Source organism: Streptopelia decaocto (assembly GCF_964273445.1).
Source record: "Streptopelia decaocto genome assembly, chromosome: 7".
Classification (NCBI taxonomy): Eukaryota; Metazoa; Chordata; class Aves; order Columbiformes; family Columbidae; genus Streptopelia; species Streptopelia decaocto.
Window position 1 is genome coordinate 22,553,589 of NC_138661.1, and position 22,410 is coordinate 22,575,998.

Consider the following 22,410-nt stretch of genomic DNA (forward strand, 5'->3'; position numbering starts at 1 on the left):
AACTGCCATGGAGAGATGCTCCTGTGGGCATTTTGCATTCCCACTACCTATACTCAGCCCCTCTGCAGATAAACTTGAGGAATCAGGTCTTCTGAGCTATTAAATCAGCATCTCTCACAGCTACCAGTTTCACAGAATAATTAACTCTCAATTATGCAGCCTAATGGCAGTGGTAGAATAACCCAAGTAAAACAAAACCAAGGCTGATACAAAATGTAATAAATTAGACAGTAAGGATATATTTAGTGTGCTCACCCTTGAAAGGCTGGTGAGAGGGCTCCTGTAGAGAACAGAGGCAGCTTTAAGCAGGCAGGATGGGGCTGGGTGCCAGTGTGATGAAGGTTGCTCCATTCAGACATGGTGCTGCAGCCAGGAGTGATGGAGGAAGTCAGGGCCTGGTGGATCCATACTGTGTGTAATCCATCCAGGTATCACTGAGACTTGTCTGGAAAATTTTACTTTCAATTGAATATATTATTTTTTTTAAGAAAATATGCTGCTGATCCTAATCAAAAAGTGGAAGTAGACATTCAGACAACTCTCCATGGCATTTTAAGTGAGGGAATTGTTGCTCAGAGAAGGGGGAGATTTTTCTTTTTTTGGCAAAGAGAAAAAATGCAGTTTTACGAGAGGTATAAACTCTTGTTTGGCTGCAATAAACAAATTTTGCCCAGGGCCAGGGAGGCAAAGCTATGCTAAACTTTCTCCTCCCCATCTCTAACCATATCACTCTGCAGCTGCGCAATTCTCCAGGGATAAGCTCATGGACACACTAACTAGCTCTCAAACAAAAAGCTTCATTCTTTGTTTTTGGCAGTGAAAGCAGTGAGAAGCAGCAAGGCAGGCACACAGGTTGTGCTGAATCCTTTGGGATGGTCTCTCCCATGAACCTCCTGAGGGTAGGACTGGAGCAGCAGCCTCGCTTGCCTCTCACTGAGGTACCCTTTCCCAGCTGTGTTGCAAAGAGTGACTGCATTTAAAACGGTCTTGCCTAGTCTGAAAAAATCAGACTGAGCAACCAAAATGTCAATCATTCCACTTGTTTTAGGCTCTAGGGTCTTGCATTTAGGTGCCTAGATAGAGTGGGATTGAGTGTTGTGGCAGCTTACACAGGTAGCTCATCCACAAAAAAAAGTGACAACCTACAAAACCAAGGGAAGGCTGTAAAATACACTATTGGATATGCAGAAAGCTGGTATGGACCCAGTATAAAACAAGATCAGAGAAAGTGGCCTGAGCAGCAGTAACTCCCCCTCAGATTTCGTGTGTCTAGGCACAGCTATTAAGACAGTTGCAGTAGACAAACTTGCTAGCTGCTTGTGCCCTAATCTTCATTCTACTGTGGCTGAAACTGGAAAGAAACATGAAGCTATGCATGGATACGGTTATGGCAGCACTGATTTCTATAAACATTACAGAACATGAACTTCTATACCGATACTGTTGACTTTAGCCACATACAAGGTCTAGTAACAGTGAATGCTTTAATGTTGTTGGCTTTGCTCATTCCACCTTGACAAATTATGGATGATATGTTTAATTTCCCATTACTGAACCTGACTGCTCCTTAGATTACGGGAGGACTTTTTTTTTTTTTTTTTTTTTTCTGATGGAGAACTGAGGTACATTGTAGGGCTGTGCCCAAATTACATACGAAGGCATGGCAGGGCAGGTAACTGAAATGAGCTTTAGCTGCTCCCTATCTCATGTTCTTCATGAGCACCTTCCACTTGCCCCTTATTGTTCCTCACATGTCAAATTCATCCAGCTTTCCTTCAGGAAGGTAAAGGTCTGAAAGATTTAGCCTTTCTTCTTTGCTTCATGAAGGTCTGCAGAGTTCTGTTGGCTTCAACACTGAGATTATGCTGCAGATACCCATCTGTCATATGCTAGTAATGCAAATAGTGCCTTCCCTTGTATTTTTGATGTCTGAGAGAAATAAACACAGCGATGAACTGTTTCAGCCAAGAAGGAGAGAAGTGGTATCAACAAGAAGAAGCAAAGATTATGCTTGCTTTCTCTGTTGAGGGCTGCTGAACTCTGACTGTCCAGCTGAGCAGTGCTTGTGTCCCACAGGGACAGACTGCTTCCTAAGACAGCAATGGCAAAACCTGTGTTTTTACATTTTTATTTAGTCAAAAGATTTTTTGCTTTATGTTTGGATTAGGTAGTTATCAGCATGTCTTGACTGAAGCTCTCAAACACTGAGGTAGTTCTGTTTAGCTCAGTACACACAGTCTGTCTTATACACAAGGAAGGTGACACAGTAAATATGAAATGCCATCTTACACTAGTACTCCATGGGCTTCCTGCTCAGCTTCCGATGCACTTCAAAGCTCCATAGCAGTCTGGTCTCCAGCTGTCTTACAAACAACCTCTTCACCCATGAAGCACAGTTGTGGGTAGGGGCAGTTGTTCCACAGGAACCCAGAATACATTGTGTTCCCAGTGTAGGTTCTTGCCTGACTTTACCTCCGGGAACAGGAAAAGCCTGAGCTGGACTGTCCTCAGAGCTCTTTGCAAACTGTTCTCAGAAACAATGGCTGATGATTCATCCGGCGTCGTCATCAACAATCCCCAGGCCTGCCTTTTAACAAACCTTCCCAAAATAAAGGGTACCATCCCAGACAGAACAATGCATGTTTTAGTGGTGGATCTACAGAAGAGTAATCTAGGCTTAAGAGTGCTTGTAATCAAGTGATTATATATGCTTGCCTGAGGTTAGACAGTAAGCTAGTTTAGCAGCTCTGGGGACCCTTGTTCCTGTGTTGTGCTCACATGACATGAACACTGACTTATCCATGTGTGGCGATACATAAATGCTGGCTTATAATGTGTTTTTGCAAGTTTTAGTAATAAAGCCAAATCTGGGAGGTTGCAGTCCTTCCTATGGCAACAGAACAATGTCAGCAGCAACATTTTGACTTAAAAATTGTTATCGTTTGAAAAAGAAATTCAGTTCCTTTTTTTTTTTGTTGTTTATGCTAGTAATGCAAAAGGTCGCTGGTTTAATGTGTGTAACCTTTTCAAGTTATTTCTTTGAGTAAACATTTGCTGGAAGATATCCTGTCTGGGTGATATCTTTTGCAAATGTCTGATATTATGCTACCTAAACAAACTTTTCCTTGGTAAGCTCAAGACAAGACATAGGATGGCCTTTCTCGAGGTATGCATCCCAGCATAATGACAAGCCCGAGTGGTATCACAATATTTGAAAATGAAAGACCCCAGAGTAGTGAAGACTGATGATGTTTACCTTCTGCAGTTGCTAGCATTGAAAAGATAGTGATGACTGATGAAGACTAAGACATACTAATGAAGGAAGCTTGTGCTAATCAAGGATATGAGTTGACAGAGGTTAGATATCACACTGACACCTTTGGGAATGAAATGTACCTGGTGAGGACAGCCTACATAAGCACAAAGGGAAGACATGTACTCAAAACCAAAACTATGAATGTCTACCGCATGAAATATATGAAATATTTACCTAAGGAAATTAGAACTATGCTAAAAAAAACCCAACCACCAAACAAAATGTGTCTGCTGTACCAAAAAAACAAAATCATGTGGGAAGAGATCTAAATATTGGACTAAAGAGGTAAAACAAAGAGAGGTGGAAATGAACAAAGCAAACCTTCAGCATGGGGCTGCAGGGGATGCTTGTGGTTGTTAAAGCACACATGGCTCTGCCAGAGGAAACTTCTTCCTCTTTTTTTTTTTTTTTAAATAAGCTTTTAACCAAAGGTTAGTTATCCTTATTAGACTAGTGGATGTAAATAATTATCATAGTGGAATATTAAAGTCCTTGAAGCTCAGTTGATTAACAGCATTTAAGGCTGTGGTATATTATTTTTAAGCCTGGAACTTTAGCTTGAAAATCCCAAATCCTTCAAAAACTTTTTTTTTTTTCTCTCTCTCTTCTTTATTTTCTTCTCTTACATATCAGTAAATAAAGTTAGTGCTGGGTGTTTACTTATGTTTCCTTAAATACCAAGAAGATGACAGAAGATATTTAAACACTATATGTGCTGTACTTCATGGAGGTGGGAGGAAAATATAGAGAAATTTGTCCTTTCTTGGGATGCATCAGCTCACACACCTTCTTGGAAAAGACAAAAGGGCAAAGGAAAAAACAAAACAAAAAATATGAGAAAAAAAACACGTTGACAACAGAAGCCTGCACTGCTGTGTTACCTTCCATATCACATGAAAATACTTTTTTTCCAAAATTTGAAAGCATTTCTTAAGAGCAGTCAGAAGCATATTGTGTGGGGTTTTTTTCTTTTTCCTTTTCAAAGGAAAACAAAGTTCCACCCTTGCTGCCTGTCTCTCTTTTTTTCTCCTCTCTCTCTCTCAAAAAAAAAAAAAAAAGAAAAAAAAAAGTTTTGAGAATTTCATTTTTCTATTCACTGCAGTCCTGGCCAAAGCAAAGCCCTCTTTTACATTGACGTCAAGATCTTTACTAAGATTAGGGTTTCATTTCTCTATTGCAGCAATTAGCTAGGGAATGTATAAAAGGCTTCAGGGAAGCAAGCTAGGGCTGCAGAGGGGAAAGCACTTTGCACCATAAGCAGATAGTAAGAGAGAGGGCGAGAGGAGGGAGGCAGGAACAGAGAGAGCAGGGAGGGGGGAGAGGGAAAGAGGGAGGGAGGAACAGAAAGTTTATGTACATAAACCTTTTTTTAAAAAAGTATTGTTGCACCTGGTAGCCAGCTTTACTGACACAGAAATGAGAGGTCTGTTCAGTGCTTAAATAGCTGAGAAACAATGGGATAGTGCAGGAAAGTTAACAATTAACAATCTCAGTTTAAATTTTGTAACTGCAGGGAACTGGAAACACAGCTGCCTCTCTCTTCAACAAAATCGGGTCTCTGGTTAAGGGAAGAATTATTGTTAACATCTTAGTTTCTGAAAAATAAGCAGCTCCGAGTTGAATGAGTATCGTGCAGTTATGGTTTTAACTAGCCTGCTCATGTTTAACTAGCTCTGCTCATTTAAAAGACAGAGGCTGAGAGAGGGGTAATGAGTTTTTTTTTTTTTAAATGCTTTTTACTTTACTTTTTTAAATGAGGGTACAGGGTAAAAAAGGGAGCTGAAGGTATCCAGCTGAAGATAAGCAGTGAGGAAGATGGGTCTGCTGAGTGTGGATTTGCTGATCACGCTTCAGATCTTGCCGGTCTTTTTCTCCAATTGCCTCTTCCTTGCGCTGTATGACTCTGTGATCCTCCTGAAGCACATGGTGCTATTTTTGAGCCGGTCTAAGTCCGGGCGCGGTGAGTGGCGGAGGATGCTGACTTCGGAGGGGCTGCGCTGCGTCTGGAACAGCTTCCTCCTGGACGCCTACAAGCAGGTGGGTACGCTGGGATGGGGACTGGCAGGCTGGGGGAATATGATGGACATCCCTGTTGTCAACGGAGAGGGGAAGGGAATGACTCGGTGCGATGCAGACTGTCTCCTGTTCCATATTAAGTTTGGTGGGAGAACTGTAAACTGGCAAAAAGCAGTACTTCTAAGTTGGGGCTAAGTGTTCACGAGTTTTGGGAGCTGCTGTCTCTCTGCTCTGCCACTGACTGTGCAACCATGGCCGTGTCACTTAGTTTAGCTGTGCCTCAGTTTCCCCACCTGTATGAATAATGATCTGTATGTTTATAAAGTATCTCAAGATCTTCGTATAAGAGTAATTGTAAAATGCTTTAGACATTTTCACAGCTGTTGTTTGATTGTTTGCCATGTGAGATCCTAGAGATTGTATAAAGTCTGTGTCTTCAGATAGAGCTCTACATAGATAGATGTCACTTACATAACATAGACAGAATTGCTTTAATTAGAGTAAAAAGTAGAAACGAACCTTTGTCATTACACTGGCATTTTCTATTACTCATACATCAATTTTTATATTGGAGGAAGCATCCAGGTAACAGAACTGGCTATGGAGTGAAACAGTGAGCCTTTTTTCTTCATGAAAGCAGTGACAGAGGGACATGTCAGAGATTAAAAATGAACTTGACTAGCTGAGGGACAGCTGCGTGGTGACTTAAGTTAATAAAGCCAACAGCAGTTATGCAACATGTACTTTTTTTTTCCTTTTAAGTTTTGTACAAACATTACCCAGTGGTACTGCCCAGGTCTTATGAGATAGTTGTAGTTCCCTTTTATAGATTAAAAAGGTGGACTCCAAAAAATGATATTTCTTACACAGGCCACCCAGTTAGTAAGTAGAAGAACTGGATTCAGAGCTTGTGGCTTCTGAAACAGTACTTAGTCTGTTAATGTGTTGTCTTATTTAGACGATCTAATTTAACATACCCCGTGTGATGTCATGTGGTTGTAGGGGTCCTATCCAAACGATAGTTCTGTATCTTCTAAAATGCTTCTTTTTGTATCATCTTCTCCACAGTCCTCTTTTTCTCCCCCAAAATCGCTTTTGTATTTGTTTTTACCTAGAGATGTGAAAAGCTGGTGGTGTTGGCGTTTGCTGGCTTTGTGATATGGAATACAAGCTGCTTAGCCTGAAATCCAAGCCATGGGGACATTAGTTTTCAGTGTAAGACAAATATAAATAACATTAGCTTTTGCCAAATAGGTCAATGTCTTTCTGCCACCCTAGGAATCAGCCAGCTGGCTACCGAAATAAAGTATTGCTGAATGAAGCTCACTATTCTCCTAGCCCTTCTAGTTTCTGTTTTTAGCCTCTTCACAGACACTAAGTAAATTTTAGAGTTGCCTTGTTAAATGAGTCAGTAAACACAATTGTTCCCATTTTAAACACAAGGCAAGGCAGGACAGTTGACACTTGACTTGATCAAGGCTCCAGTGGAAGTTGGTGGCAAGACTCTGAAACAACCACGTTTCCAGTTCCCACATTTGCAATCTATATGTGGCCCAGGGTCTGGAGAGGGTGTGAAGGTGTAAGGAACCTTATATCCCTGCGATATTTTCAATCTCATTTTGCTTAAATAACACAAAATTATTTAAAATAAAGATGTCACATGCTTTTCAGTGTTGTTAATGTCAACCATAGACTCTACAGGAAGAAAGACTGTGCTATTTTTGGTGTTGGCAATGAAACTCACCCCTTGAACTTTGGTAATAAAAACCCTCCCTTATCACCATTAAATGACCTAGGTTGTTCAGGTCAATCAGGCTTTAATGCCCCTAGAATGAATTCTGGGCCTCCATGAACTCAGCTGAAATATGTATATAAATATAACCAGTTTTTATCCCCTTGTTCCAAAAAAGGGGAAAAGTCCATTCATGCCAGCTATTCTTAAGATGTAACTAGTTGACCAAGAGTTCATGGAAAGACTCTGTTTACCTTAATGGGATTATGGGCCATAAGGGCAGAAGATCATTGGAAGCCCTTGATTGTCACAGAAAGGTAGATAACTGTAGAAATCAAATTATAAACGGGACACAATAAACTAAGGAGCAATATTAGGAGAAGGGTCATCGCTTCCACAATAGAGAAGAATCTTCTGCTGCTTCTGTAAGGAAGAGAAAGAGAAAAAGTTTCAGCTGGAAAGTTGTACTGGTAGAGTTGGAATAAAATTGAAATATAACCTGCTTTGTGGCATGTTTAGAAAGCAGGAATATGTTTGTCCCACAAAACATATTTTTCCTTAAATTATATTTTTCTAAATCCTGAGTAGAACTGCCTGGTTGTGATACCTTAATCTTAGCCAATAAGTGAGGGTAGGAAATGAAAATATTACAGAATCAGGGCACTAAACGGCACGGTAAAATGTGGTCAATATCTTAACGGTGATTGCTTATTGCTCCAATTTGCTAGCTGAAACCAGGTATTAGCAAAGTACTTAAGCAGTTGTTTAAGCTCATTCCATTGAGGAGTATTTATGAGATAATCAACATTTTTTCAGCTAGAATAGCAGAATTGCAGATATCTGAGATAAACCAAAGCTAGACTGCCAGTTAGCAGAAGACTGGATTAAAGCAGTAACTATGTTTGGCTTTACTATATTTTGTGTTACTTACACAGAACTCTTCCCGACCACATTTCTTGGCTTTTTTTTTCACAAAAGTACTTGATATAAGATTTCTATTCACAGAAAAATTTACCCAAAGCCGTTTCAGAAAAACTCTGTGGGTAGATACTAGATTCTACATTAAAGTAAATTTATTACGAGAAAGGAGCCCTACCTTGAAAGCACAGGCTGACCCAGGATTAAGTAACTTTGATTCAAGACTACTGTGTGCAAGGGATCATCTTGTAATACTTAGAGTATATTAGAAAATAGCTATTCTCATGCATATTCCCCTCTAGAAAAAAATTGTGAATATCTTACTTGAAATTCAACTTGCTTTTGTTCTGCTTTTTGTTGTTATTATTATTGCACACAACATTTTGGTTATGACAATTATTTCATAGGCAAGATTACCTAGCAACAGTTGAAGGTTCTAACACCCTCAGAGGAGAAACAATGCTGAGTTTGTTGTATTGTATACAGAGTATACAGAGTATATGCAGTATTCTTTTTTATTGGAACACTCTATATGACTTGTTTTCTCCACATTTTACAGTCCCACTGGAATCAAAATGATTGATCTTTTGCTTCTTTTTATTTTCTTATGTAAATTTTATCCATTATTAATATATTTATTTTTATTTCCACAGCTCTGAGTTTAGTATCACACTCAGTGTTGATGTTGTCTACACTGCACCAGCTCTGTGATCTATAGAACATCCTCCTCCTATTCTTAAGAGGCAATCATGTCTTACATTAAAAGGGAGCTTTTAGACCCAGATTAATTATCATAACAGAGATAGAGTGAGTAATCAAGTTACATTAACTTTATATAACTGAAAGAGTACAACTCTTTTATTTAAATGTTATTTTTCTAATTTATTGTTGTGCTCTGTTTTCCACAGAAATAAGTGGATTTACTCCTGAAGAGCAAATCATGTATGTATGTGTGTGTAGGTATTCACACTTTCATATGTATTTGTATGTATATAGATATGTATACAGATATGTATACATGTGTGTATCTGTCTATATATATCTATATGTGCATACGTATATGTGCGTAAATGCAAAAATACACACACATAGGCATACATATTCTGCTCTTTCAGGAGTCAGCCCACTCTCATTTTTCTGTATATGTGTACACATATACATGTGTGTATGTATACATAAGTATAGATATGAAAGCAACCACATTTACTGGTAAGAGGGGGAAAAAAAAAAGAAAAGAGATTTTGGCAGGTGTTAGTGTGCCTTCTGCATGGTTTATATGGGCCATCTGTATAAATGTAGCATGTCATTTGTAATAGCCCTCAACATGTGTACTGAATGTGTCATGTATCTTACAGAAATCCAGAGAAAAAGCTAGAGAAGTTTTGAAAAATACACAGTATTTACTTTTAAGAGCTTTTTTAACTTGCTTAATTCCATGCTTTCTTTTGAGTACTGGGATGAATCTGCTTTCTAGGATTCCAAAGGTGAGAAACTCTTATCTTAAAATGCTTTAAAATGGGTACAAAAAAAGGTTGTACCCCTTAGCAGTGCCCAGTGGTGAGCCTTCATGCTGGGAGCTTTTCCAGTATCAGATACAACCTTTGTGTTTCAGCTGTGCAGAGCTTCTGCTCCTGGTCTCCAGTAGAGAGCTGTATGGTTATCCTAGAGGAAATCCACCCTCTTTTCCACCTCAGTGCAGAGTAGTTATGGGAAAGACCATAATGTCATCTCCCTGAAGCAGCCAAATACTTAGGAATGCTCTGGTGCACCTATGGGGGTAACTTGCACTTGTGCGTATGTGCACATATGTAAATGTATGTTACAGCCCTCAGAAGGATGCTGATATCTCAAGCGATGGATGGTGATGGGTGTGTGCATGTATTTGTACAGTTTTTTCCTGTCTTTAGAATGGGCCAGCAGCAAGCTCCGGCATGACAGACCCAGTATGGAGGGAATGGTTGGCACAGGAGGATCCCAACTTCACAGCACAGGCCCAGCTCTGGAAGTAGCAGCAAAGAGACTGGTTCAGTAAACAACCAGTAGGGTTTTCCTGAGATTTCAGGGAGGCACAACTAAAATACTCTTGGCTACTTCTGCCTGCCTGCTAGGTACATCATTTATTCCTAAAAAAGAATAAATCAGTATACAAAGCAGGATAGCTCAAAAACTGTCACGTTAAGTGCCTGCTGCACAGCATTCTTACAAAGCTGTATGTGAAAATAATATAAGGACATGATCCTTCACCTGCTGTTCAGCTATCCAGTAACTCTTTGCTTTTTGGGGGTATTTTTTAAAGGTTGGAACAAAGACATAACCTCTATATTTATTATTTGTATTTATTTTTCTCTGGCAAGGTAAGGAAGTGTCTCTTTCTCTTCATTTGACAGTGATAAAGGCAATTTTTGAGAGTGTGTTGTATAGTTTCAGGGTTTAGAACTAGACATTGTATGGTATTAAAAATCTTTTATTGATTTTACAAAGTTCAGCCTTAGCGTAATTGTTTCATTGACATATTTAAATGAAAACAATCATGAAAGAAGTGAGAAAAACAAAACAAAACCACAATTAAAATCATTCCTGCAGTGTTTGGAACATAAATTCAACAGTATTTGGGCTTGTCATTGCCATTATTATTAAAACATTGTCATTGGTATTAATATATGTTTGTTATAGTAGTTTTTGAGGACCATCCTAGACCAGGGACACATACTAGGCAGTGTCGTAAATAAGAGGAGTACACAGTTTGTCCTGTGGAGCTTACAGTTTGGATGCCCAAGACAGACAAATGGTAGGAAAAGGAACATGATGAGCCCTGTCACACATCCTGTTTCATTTTGTGGATCTAACTTCACTTCTTCCACACTACCTCTTTGCAGTCTTCTATTTTCACCCTTAGGTGTGAAAAGCGACTGAAAGGACTGCTTGCTTTTTTGTCAAACCCTTGTGGAAACCCACTTTGGCTGTGGTAGACATAGAAAATTAGCTAATGGGCAGCACCCAGGAGAAGGATTGTACCCAGTCCTCGTTCCTCACCTCTGTCTCTCCACCAAAACCACCACTGTGTATTCATACAGTCCTAAAGCTGAGTAAAAAAAAACCCCAAATGTCATCCAGATTAACTTTAAATGTCCTCCAGGTGCTGACTAACAAAGACTTGTGATGACCTCTGTCACCTGTAGACTGAGTCCACAAGGGCAGCCTGTGGCCCAGAGGCCACGATGTTGTAAGCCATGCTCCCATCTTGAGGGAAACATTAGCCCTTAAGAAGCTTGCTGTAGGGTCCTGATCAGAGGAACTAAAATTACCCATTCTCTTTTATAAGGATGTAAGGCAAAAGGCTCCTTTATGCTTCTGCCATGCATGCTCATTTGTGGAACTGCCAGTTTTTAAATAAAAAGAGCAACATTTGACTGGTTATTTTTATCTGGACTGTGCCCTTTTAATTTGTCTCCCACTTCTCTCCCTCGGCTTCACACACCTGATCCTAAATAAAGACTCTGGACTCTGGGAGAACTCGAGTCATTTCCAGTCTCTGCTCTCCAATTTGAGTAATGGAGTCTCTTAAAGCAAGCTGCCACCTCCCCATGACAAATGAAGAGCTACCACTCCTGTATGCTGCTCCAGACAAGGGCCTCCTGTATTTTTTATCTATTGCACAACCCTGGGTCATATAAATAAAGAAAACAAAAATAATAATTTGTATAATTCTCCAGCCAAAGTCTGATTATGATTTGGATGAAGCACTGAGAAATATCAGGCTGTTCAGAGGCTGTATTTAGTTGAATGGGATCAAATCAAAGCAGAGGATTTAAAAAGGAGCAAAAAGATGGAGGGATTCAGTTCATTACCAATTGCTGGACTCCAGTCCTGAACACAGCATGTCCATATTTAAAAGGCTAATATCACAGACTACTAATTGTCTGGCTACACCTATTTTCTTTAGGGGGTTGACAGAGCCTGATGAGTCTGCCAAACTGTTTGAAAGTCCCTCATGCAGAGAATGAAAGCTATAATACAGTGCACAGAATCCCAGGAGGGTTACGTTAAAGCTGGTAAAAGCAAAATGAGAAAAAAGAAAAGGTAAATGAGGAGGTGAAGTTTTGTCTGTGGGGCTTTTCCTAGTCTTCATGGAGAATGTACAACAAAGTTAGCAGTATGTGCTATTTCTAGCCTGTAGTTTATGAATAGGGCTTTCTTTCCCACTCCTAAGTGTCCTTCACTTTGCAGTCTGCGTGCTAAAGCATCAGCAACCTTGTTCACTTTCCACTCTGCGTGCAGACGAGAAGAAGGAGGTGCAGTACCAAGGCTGTCAAGCAAACACAAAATTCGCATGAATGATGCAAGTCACTGCTTTGGTGTCAGGCTGGTGCTTGTTCTTGCTGATGGCCAGGCTGGCGCTCAGCTTTGGTTGGCCTACCTTGTATGTCCCATGCAGACTGTGTGGGAGGGGGTGCTTGTGTGCTGGCTGGTTTCCACCTCATCCAGAAGGTTGGCACCGAATGCCTGGATATTCACACACATAAGTACGTGATTATAGAAATGTTGGATTGCGTGTGAGGGGAATTCTGTTAGTTTGTTTCTCAGAATTTATATTTTCCCTGTCTTTGTGTAAGATTTCAAAAGCAGTTTGGCTGAATACATGGGGTTTTTTGTTTTTTCTCATTGCATGTATTTTCTTTTCCAAGAGTTGTTTTTTCTTTCAATAAATAACAACAAAGGAGACAGACAAGGCCTACAATGTAGATGATCAGCAAGGATGATATTGTCATCCTGTGTCAATCAGTTCCAAGCCTGGTGAAATAAAGAGTCCCTTTGGGAACGGCAGTGCTTCATCAAGACCAATTAGCAGAGATGCTGCTGCTTATGTTTAAACGTTAACGACTGGGCAGGGACGCTTTTTGGAGTGCCTGACACTGGTATGGAACAAGGGACCGACCTAATTACTTCTCTAGAAGAGCAGAAAATGCCTCATGAATGCCTGCTTGGCAAGGATGTCTCATTAAGGGGGAAAAAGCCCAACACAAGCACTCCTAGAAACAAAAATTAAAATGGTAGGTAACCTGCGGCCGTGAGACTTCCTTCATGGCTGTGGGAAATGAAGAGAAACTGCTATTAGGTGATGCAGGGCATATTTATACTTTATATTTATTTCCTAAATCCATCTATTTTTTTGTCAGTAGGGAGTATGTGAGACAGAATGCAAACTTGCATTGTTGGAGAACAGTGAAATACATTGGCACCCTTGGTAACAATGTTAAATAGTACTTCAAGGTCATTCCCATGCTGGTGTTCGATGGGAGTTGTTTTGATAGTTTGTTCCTTCAGGGCTTGCTAACCCACCTAGGAAGGTAAGTATTTGGTAGACCTGACTGAAGAGTTGGTAATGAGGAGCTTACAATATGTAGCCTCTCTTTCTGCTTAAATCTGATCAAGAAGCAGGCTGTGGTTTCCCAGTTTAAGAGTGCTGGTTAGAGAATTGTCAGTCATAATAGTTTTGTTAAAACCAGAAGAGTGAGGGGAAACAGCTACTCAGATGTTTCCTGTCTCCTGAGCAGCTCTGTTCATTGCTGAGTTTTAGTTGGTTCTATCATTTTTACCTTTATTTTTCTTCTCTGAAGTGTGCCGACAAATATCAGAAATTCAAAGTGTGTTGCTTAATTGTGATTTATGAGATAAATCATATGTTATTATTCCTCTTTTTTGATTGGATGGGCACACACTCCTAAGTACTGAGGTCCATTATTCATCCAGGAAGTGGGTGCAGCACAGATACTTACATGTCAGGCTTTGCCCATAAGGCACATTTGGGGCAAGCTAGCTCTGAATAAGCGTTTGCTTGGTAGTGCAAGAACAGTTAAGCTTTATAGGTAAAGGAGGATCTAGTGTTTGTGCAGATGTGCAAATGTTGTGTTTCTTGAGCTGTGCCCATTTTTGGTAGTTACCAACTTACTGCAAAATGCTGAGTTGTCTAGCTAGCTTATGGATTGAACGCAGCCCTCAGTATGATTATGTGGCCGCCACATGATATTGGTATGTGTATTTCTTTGCTCAGGTCTGGCCCTTTACCTTATTCAATCCTCCTTAACCTATCTTACTGCACCAAATGGCAGAGAGAAATGAGATGTTCAACAGCTGTACAGAAGAGTACCTACTACCTGCTAATGTGTAGGTAGCCTGTAGCAGCACTTCTTAAAAGTTGCAACATACTTAATGCTACTTCTTAAACGTTAACAGCCTGAGTCTCTGAGCCTGTTGCTCTCCAGACAGATACTTTCTTCTCAAAAACTGGGATACAGCTCTTTTCCTTCCTTGAGTTCAAGGGACAGCCCACCCAGACAGCAGGTCCTAAATTGAGCTATTTGAAAACTCATTTGCTTTCAAAGGCAAATAAGCAGAAGACTTTATTTTTTAAAACTGTTTCCAGGTCTCTAGCAGACAGCACTGCTGCAAGTGCAGGTTAATGGAGAGGGGCCCCATAAGGGGCTGTGCTTTCCTGGGGCATCACTTGCTTCCCTTGTCTGTGGTATAGCTGCAGCTGCACATGCCCTGCTTCCAGGGGTGCAATCATCATGTGGTTGTCCTGGAGAGATTTGGGGGTCTCAGGCATTCTTTCTTTCTGTGGTTCTCTTTGCTGATCTCTGAGTGAATGGTGGCACAGTTGTGTCTCAATTTGCCCCATAGAAAATAATCAAAATGGTGTTTGTATCATGCATCAACTTGCTGTGAGACCTTCTCAGGTAGCTGTGAAGTCTGGCAGCTTGAAGTCTTACAAATTTTGCTTTGTTAGGCTCTTGCTTCTATTGCTATTCTGATGAAATATTGCCAAGTCACAAATAACTGTAGATTTGTTCAAGGCAGTCAGGTTCCTCAGGGAGGCACGGAGAACCCAGTATCTACAATACACTTGTCTCTGGATCTGTGTGCAGCAGCAATCAAATCAGTTGAGTATTCAGCTCTTAATTCAGCTTCTTACTGTATCTGACTCAGCAGGATACCCTATGATGTAATGTACAATAGAAGTGCACCCAACCCCAGTCATTTATTAATTCATTTTTTACACGGTTCTTATTCAGTGTTAACTTCTATCAATTTCAATTGGTGTGTAGCTTCAGAAAGAAATAAATAAAATATGAAAGACTTCAGAATATGGCTCTGTATGTTTCCTTCAAAGAAACTCTTCTGAACATAATCAAATAGACAGGAGACCGAGAGAGATTAGAGTCAGAGAAATACAAAAGGATAATTGCATTGTTGTACTAGAACTTGATGGTAAAGCAGATACATAGGAATTGCTGTAGCAGAGCTCATTAAAAACTAATTATCTTACGTAATAATATTTTGTGGTTCTATAGCAGTTATCAGCTAAGGATCTTGGAGCCCTCTGCAGGATCCATCTCATTCTGGCAGTCCCTTCCATGAGATGCTTATATTCTTTTTTCTACAGGCAGGGAAACAGAAACGATCAAGCAAAATGACTTTTCCACAATTACTTGTTGAGTTTGATCTAGATCTGGGGTTAAAGCTGAGAATGGTTCGTTTTCATTTCATCCTACTTTAACCATCATATTAACTTTGCCCTTTTCCTGCTGCTTTTTCCCCAATAGTATTTTAGAGAAACATTGCAGGAAAAGGAAATGTGTCTTTCAATCACTGATTAAATGACTGCAAAGTGGTTAGAAAACCCTTTGGAAGCACAGTCTTGGATGGTCCACTGTCAAAACAGAATGATATATTGAGTAGGCATCTGCAGAGATGTCTCCTCTGTTTGGCACTCTGAGCATTTTAATTCTTGGACTGCAGGATGGAAGAGAATATACTGCAAACCTCTCAAAATTGAGAAATACTGCATATGTTGTGAAAATCAGGAAAACAATGCAGAATGATTTTGGAGAATTAGAAAACTGTCTTGAAATGTAGGTTGCAGTTCAATGGGTCCAAGTGCAAAGCACCAAATTCAGGCTGGGCTGATGAAGTCCCAAAATCCATGGTGAGGAGCAACTCTAAAGATAGAAAAAGGGACCTAGGCATTATAACTTCTCACTAGCTAACCCCTAGTCAACAGTCTACTATTTTTCCAAAACAGTCATGATGTTTCATAAAAAGCAAACGTCAGGTATGTATAAACATGTGCAGCCTGTGAGATACATGAAGTGTGATGAGGCTTAGTAAAAAATCTCTTGAAATTTTGAACACTGCCCTTCAAGGAAGATGTGAACCAAGTAGAGAGAACTCAGATGATGGCAGTGAAAAGAAATAATTTCTAGAAAATTCGTCTCTGAAGAAGAAATCTGAAGAAAACTGAGGTAGTCTGTCTGAAAGAAAATAAGAGTCTGCAATTACATAAGGGTGGACAGGACCATGTGTGTAGTGGGCAGGACAAGACAGATCTCAGATCAAATTTTACAGCAATAATGAAATAGAATAGCTGTCAGGAATGGCACATTTCCCTGCACTGTGAGTGGGGATGGGCTAGATGAATTTTTTGAAGCTGCTGTTTTTGATTTGCTATATCCCCATGCTGGTGTCCATGCAGGTAGTTAAGTGTGCTCTTTGAACAAGTGACTTTATTTATTTGAAGAGAGTAGTCATAAGGATATTGGACAAGCAAGTCACATCACACTAACTTGCTGTGTTTTAATTTGTTTTACTGTCAGGTCAAACTTGGAGGAGAAGCCCCAAACTCCAGTGTAATCCACATAGCCAAGGACAGTGATGGCAACAGTAGCAGCTGGAACAGTGTCAGTGGGAAGTGTGGAACCAAATGTCACCTTCTGGATTTTGCCAACTCCGAGCGGCCACTGGTGGTCAACTTTGGTTCAGCTACCTGACCACCGTTCACAAGCCAGCTGTCGGCCTTCAGCAAGCTGGTGGAGGAGTTCTCCAGTGTGGCTGACTTTCTGTTGGTCTACATTGATGAGGCTCACCCATCAGATGGCTGGGCTGCCCCTGGAATCTCTCCTGCTTCATTTGAAGTCAAGAAACACAGGAACCAGGAAGACCGATGTGCAGCTGCTCACCAGCTCCTACAGCGTTTTTCCTTGCCACCTCAGTGCCATGTGGTGGCTGACTGCATGGACAACAATGCCAATGTGGCATATGGGGTTTCATTTGAGCGAGTATGCATTGTGCAGAGACAAAAAATCGCCTATCTGGGAGGCAAAGGCCCCTTTTCTTACAATCTGCAGGAGGTTCGGCTTTGGCTGGAACAAAATTTCAGCAAAAGATGAAATCCATTCTCTACAGAAGCTATGTCAATAGATGTATCCCTTTAAGGTGATGTAAAAGGGAAAAATCATATGCTGGTTTGAATAAGACCTTTCAGATGATTGCAGGAGAACACATTTGATAACAAGGTCAAATGAATGTTAACTAGGAAAAGAAAATAAACAAAAAAACTAGCTCCACAAAGACATCATTGTAAGAAAAAAAGTCCCACTCCTGTGCTCGCTGCTGGACAGAAGAAGTGAAGAGGCTTCTGTGAGAAGGTGCTGCTGGCAAGCAGGAAGAGTGATAGATAAGACCTGTCTCCCAGGAACCTGTCTCATGAAGTGGTGGCCCTGTGGTGAGCCAGAAGCATTGCTGCTTGGAAGGCAATTCATGCAAAGGCAATGTCATGCATTTCACCAGAAATGCGTCTTTATCCTCCTGTGGCCAATGCAAGAGACCTGGGAGGAGCCAGGGGGCTTGCAGTGAAGTGTGGCAACTGTTCTCTCTCCTAGAGATTTTCTTGTTCAGAGACTACAGGAACCACCACGCAATGCATTGTGCAGGCAGACTGGCTGCTCAGATCGAGATCAAACATTGTATGCTGGTATTTGTACTCTCTATGGATGCCTCTGCACAGCATATTACCTATATAATTCTACCTATATGTTTGTATCCAGTACGCAGGCCTGTGCCTGGAGTTGGACCAGACACAGGTGATCAAATAAGTCCATTACAATTTGAAAACTAGAAAACCTGGACTATTTGTAACAAAACAATGAGAGACATCTGGAGCATGCATCACAATACAAAACTCAGATGATGCAAACCAACCCTCTGTTCTCAGAGCTGACAACACACATTTATCAATTTTCCCTGGTTTTCTTCTCTGTTTCCTTACTTCTTCTCGATCTCTTTCTGTCTAGCAATAGGCTTGAAGGTAATTTCATTTTTAGCTATTGAAAAGATAACTTATTTCTCTCTTTTATTTTTATTTGAGGTAATGATATTACAGATATATTTTGGGGACGGGGGAACAGATACACAACTTTACCTCATTGAAATGGAAACCTACCCTGTCATTTACCCTGTTAAATGTAGTCATATTGAGTTTTGCTGTCTTAGATATCTGCAACAGGTTTAGCTACATTATTTTGTCTGGAAGTTAAGTTGTTTGCAGCCTCAGAGTTGATTAGCTACAGTTCTGCTATCAGATGAGGTGACAGTCTGTTCGTTTTACTTGTGTTCTCAAGAGCCTTCCCAGAGAAACAGGAAGGACACATAGTGTGAATTAATGTGAAAAAGTGTAAAAGGTGGCAGAATTGTCATATAAATGGGTATGAGGAATTATTAGTTATGTTTAAAGAGATACTGTCAGAGTATATATTATGTTCAGGTATTTCTAAAACTAAAAAATAATTTAATCAAACCTGATGAAAAGGCAAGTTTACAATGAGCTAACCCATTAGAGCTGACAAATGAAAACCCATAAGTAGATGGACTATCCTAGTTTTCTCTCAGCTTTGGCAGAAACATGAAAGAGATAAACAGGGTAAGTGGCAAAAATCAAATTAGTTCTTTTTATTTCTCATCCTGACGGTTGTCAGTAATAGGGTGAATTGACACACACGAAAGAACAGAAAATACATACATAAATATTTTCATTTTCATGATGTCCCTTTAATACTGTGCCTTTATTCTTGCTTGGCTGTTGGTCAACTTAGCCACTGTACTAGGCATTTGGAAATGTGTTTTCAAGCACAGATCTGAAATAATGACAGGAACATGAGTGATTTCTACCATATTCAGGTTCATGCTTCCCTTCCTTCTCACATTTTCCTCCACACACTGTTAAACATATACACACACATTTTTACACAGTTTGGTAATGTGTAGCAAAGAAGGGTGTAAAGAACGGCCTTCAGACCTTCTGGTGAGCCCCACTGCTCAGGAGGCGTGTGTCTCCATGTGTGTGTATATATGTAAGTATGCATTTATGTATGCATATATATGTATATCATATATTTTATGTATATATATACATAAACATGCACACATAAATGGTGGCTAAGATTGACAATAATAATTATTCTGTCCTCCCATTAATTCATGTTACTGTAACTCATTGTTCAGTGTGAAAGATTGTTATATGTTTTCATGACTAACTGGGGTGTATAACTGAAATGTTTAAACCTAATATCATAGGAACAGTAACATAGCCAAACTGCATGATTTATTTAATCCAGTCTCCTACCTCTGGCTGTATCAGATGCTTCAGGGGAAGGTGCAATAATTTCTTCTGGAATTTTCATTAGCTTCAGCCCTTATTATTTTTGTCTTGTCTAGTGTAATTGCTAAAGTCTCATCATCCCTGTGAGAGGCTGGTCCTGAGTTTTGAGATCTAAATATTTCTTAAGTTGGGGAATACTAAAATCAAAACACATCATGTTTAAGAGCAAAGAAAAACAAATAAAAACCTTTATCTTTTTTTTTTTTCCCCCCAGATTTATATTGGCTGCTTTTCAATGTTCTCCTCTCTTGCTCTTATATGCTAAAGCATTATAAAGAAGTGATCCCAATTTTTCATCTGTATGTCAGTGACTATATACTTTATACAGAAATTTATATATATTTTGTTTGTTTCTTAAGCCAAATAATAATTCACATTCTTATACAGGTTCATATTCTTTGCCTGTCTCTGGGTCTCTTCTGATTTTGCTACACTGTCCTTTTACTCAGGTGAATAAAGCTATAGATGTTAAACCAAGTGAAAGTATGTATTGGCACACCCAACATAACACCTTTCTCTTACTATATCTTATTCTTCAGTCATCTGAAACTTTATTAATCCATACCAAGTCTGTAGCCTTTGTAAAGTTTAAACTAGTAAGCCTTTTCTTTCTTCTCTTCCCCATCATGCAGTTAAGTCTGAACTGTTTATACAGGAAATGCTAGCCAAATGTTTAGCACAGCTGTTGAAACATACCTTTAGCTCAAATGAGAGAGTCTGAGTTAGTAATTCAGTTAGTTAATACAGTTTTGCATATCTAAAGTTAGTTATTTTTCAAGTGCCTTTTCTCCTTCCTTTTGAATTTCCATTATTTTGTCCTGTTATTCATAGGTGCCTATTCAGCACACAGTATAAAGGAATTCTAGAATTGGCTCCTGTAAATAGGAAATACACAATGATTTTCCACAAGAAAAAATACACAATAACTTCATTTCTTTCTTGGCAATATCAGTTCAATACCCTGCCCAATACTTAATGATAGTTCAACCTCACTGATTATCAAGACAGGAATACATTTTGCAAATCCTTAAAATTCCCCAGAAAGTTTGTGGTCAGAAAGCAGGGAAAGTATTTCAAAGAGAAGAAAAAAAGTATCTTTTCTAAGTGGGCCATAGAAATAAAAGCTGCTTGCTTTTTTTTTTTTTCTCCTACAGAATTGAAACATCTTATAGAAATAGTTTTTAATTAAACTTCATGCATTGTCCTCAGTTAATGATAGAAGTGGCCATATATCAGATACTCAGAATTATTGTAATAGTGGGTTGATTTGGGTCCAGACAGACATTTTGCTACTTTGCTAGCATCGTACTTCACAATTGGTGTAGTCTGTTAAGAGGCTGAATTTGCTTCTGTCTCCTGTTCTCACTGGTTGCAGGCACTAAACCATATTCCTTGAGGTGCTTCAGTGTAACATACATAGTGAGCAATAGCTCACAGAATAGGTGCCTGAAAGTATTCTGGAAGGCTACTGTACATAATAGAGACCCTAATACTGTGTCTGAACAGTAGTATGGGAAACTTCCAGTACTTTTTCATTTCGAGCAAAGTAAAAAGGTATTCTGGGCTATCATCCTACATTGTTCTGTGCTTAGCATTATTATTTGGCACTGTATAAAATGAATGTAAAACATTTTGTACAGATGAAAAAGATAGCATTTTGCTCTTGCTTATATAGACAATGACAAATCTAAGGCAGTAGGAAACCGTACCCTATTAAAATGAAAGAAAAGTATTACAAGATATATTGTTGAACAGCTATCTGAAAAACGAAATGCAATCATTTTTATGAAGGTGATTGGGGTGGGAAAACCCTCAAAGCTTCTCAAAGAGGTATCAGTGCTATGCATTCAGGTGTGTGTAGAGGGAGGTTATTTTTCTGTATGTGTAAAAGTGACTTTTCTGTGATGTGGAGTGTAGGTTTAAGAGTTTTTAAGACTTTCATTCAGTACTATAACCAAAGCAATAAGAGGTATCAGGTAGGGAATATTGGCCAGTTTTGTTCAACTCTACACCATGTCTGTGTTGGATCCATATTCAGTGACCTTTGGGCCCAATTTGGAGGCTTTAGACAAGAGAGACTGGGGTGAGACAGTGAAGGCTTGTGTGCTTATGAAGATCGCTAACAAAAGAGTAATTAACTCAGTTGGCGTTTGGATGTCCTCACACTAGCATTCCTCTGTGCACCTTAGTGTTTCTGTATTTGAAAGAGAGGTCTCTTTGGGTCCGTTAATAAGATCGCCAGGGTGTAGATGCCTGTGTGTACTGACTATGTGTGCGTCATTGTTTAAATGTCAAAAAAACACTTTGTAGGAGAGCCAGCAACATTTTGTTACAATACGGTGCTCCATGAAATGTGCTTTCTAGAATTGTTTTTCTTGTACTATAATAAATAATAAAGGAAAATACACATCTTCTGTGTCTTTTTATTCTAATATTAGTTATTAATGCACAGTGGAATCTTGACATTAGACCAAGGAAATCTAGAGCTTTGTTTACTACAATAGCATATGCCACTTACTAGATCTGAAACAATATTTAAAAAACCTTTTATAAATGGTGAGACTAATTTAATATCTGACTATTGCTCAACTTTTAAGAAAGATAACGGGGAGAGGAAGTAAGAGCTACAGGGACATCAGTTGAGTCTTTACAGAACTGCACTGCTCAAAAAAGTATGTGCTTGAAAGCATGCTGAGCTGTACGTAACATATGAAACTTGGATGAATTGGTTGTGAATGCATCAGCCATACATGGAGCTCCCATTTTAATGAACACACAAAAGGTAAAAGGTGAAAAAAAAAAAAGCATAGCTGAATAGCTATTAATGGGAAAAAAATTCAAACGGAAGGATGTCCAGCAACTTCCTAAAGAACATCATTTTGTGATGTAGTTGTATTTTAGAAATTTCCTCCTCTCTGTCATCTTTTGTTACCA

General features: G+C 39.4%; 1 protein-coding gene across 2 annotated transcripts; it reads left to right on the plus strand.

Moving 5' to 3' along the window:
- Positions 1-4,550: 4,550 nt before the first annotated feature.
- Positions 4,551-21,886, plus strand: DIO2 (iodothyronine deiodinase 2). 2 transcript variants are annotated; one of them, XM_082059217.1, is made up of 3 exons: positions 4,551-4,580; positions 5,075-5,353; positions 16,637-21,886. In XM_082059217.1, the coding sequence occupies exons 2-3, from the start codon at positions 5,132-5,134 to the stop codon at positions 17,252-17,254; spliced, it is 840 nt and encodes a 279-aa protein (XP_081915343.1). In that variant the 5' UTR covers positions 4,551-4,580; positions 5,075-5,131; the 3' UTR covers positions 17,255-21,886. The 2 variants fall into 2 exon arrangements, with proteins under 2 accessions (XP_081915343.1, XP_081915342.1); XM_082059216.1 differs by lacking the exon at positions 4,551-4,580 and having other exon boundaries at positions 4,658-5,353.
- Positions 21,887-22,410: the final 524 nt, after the last annotated feature.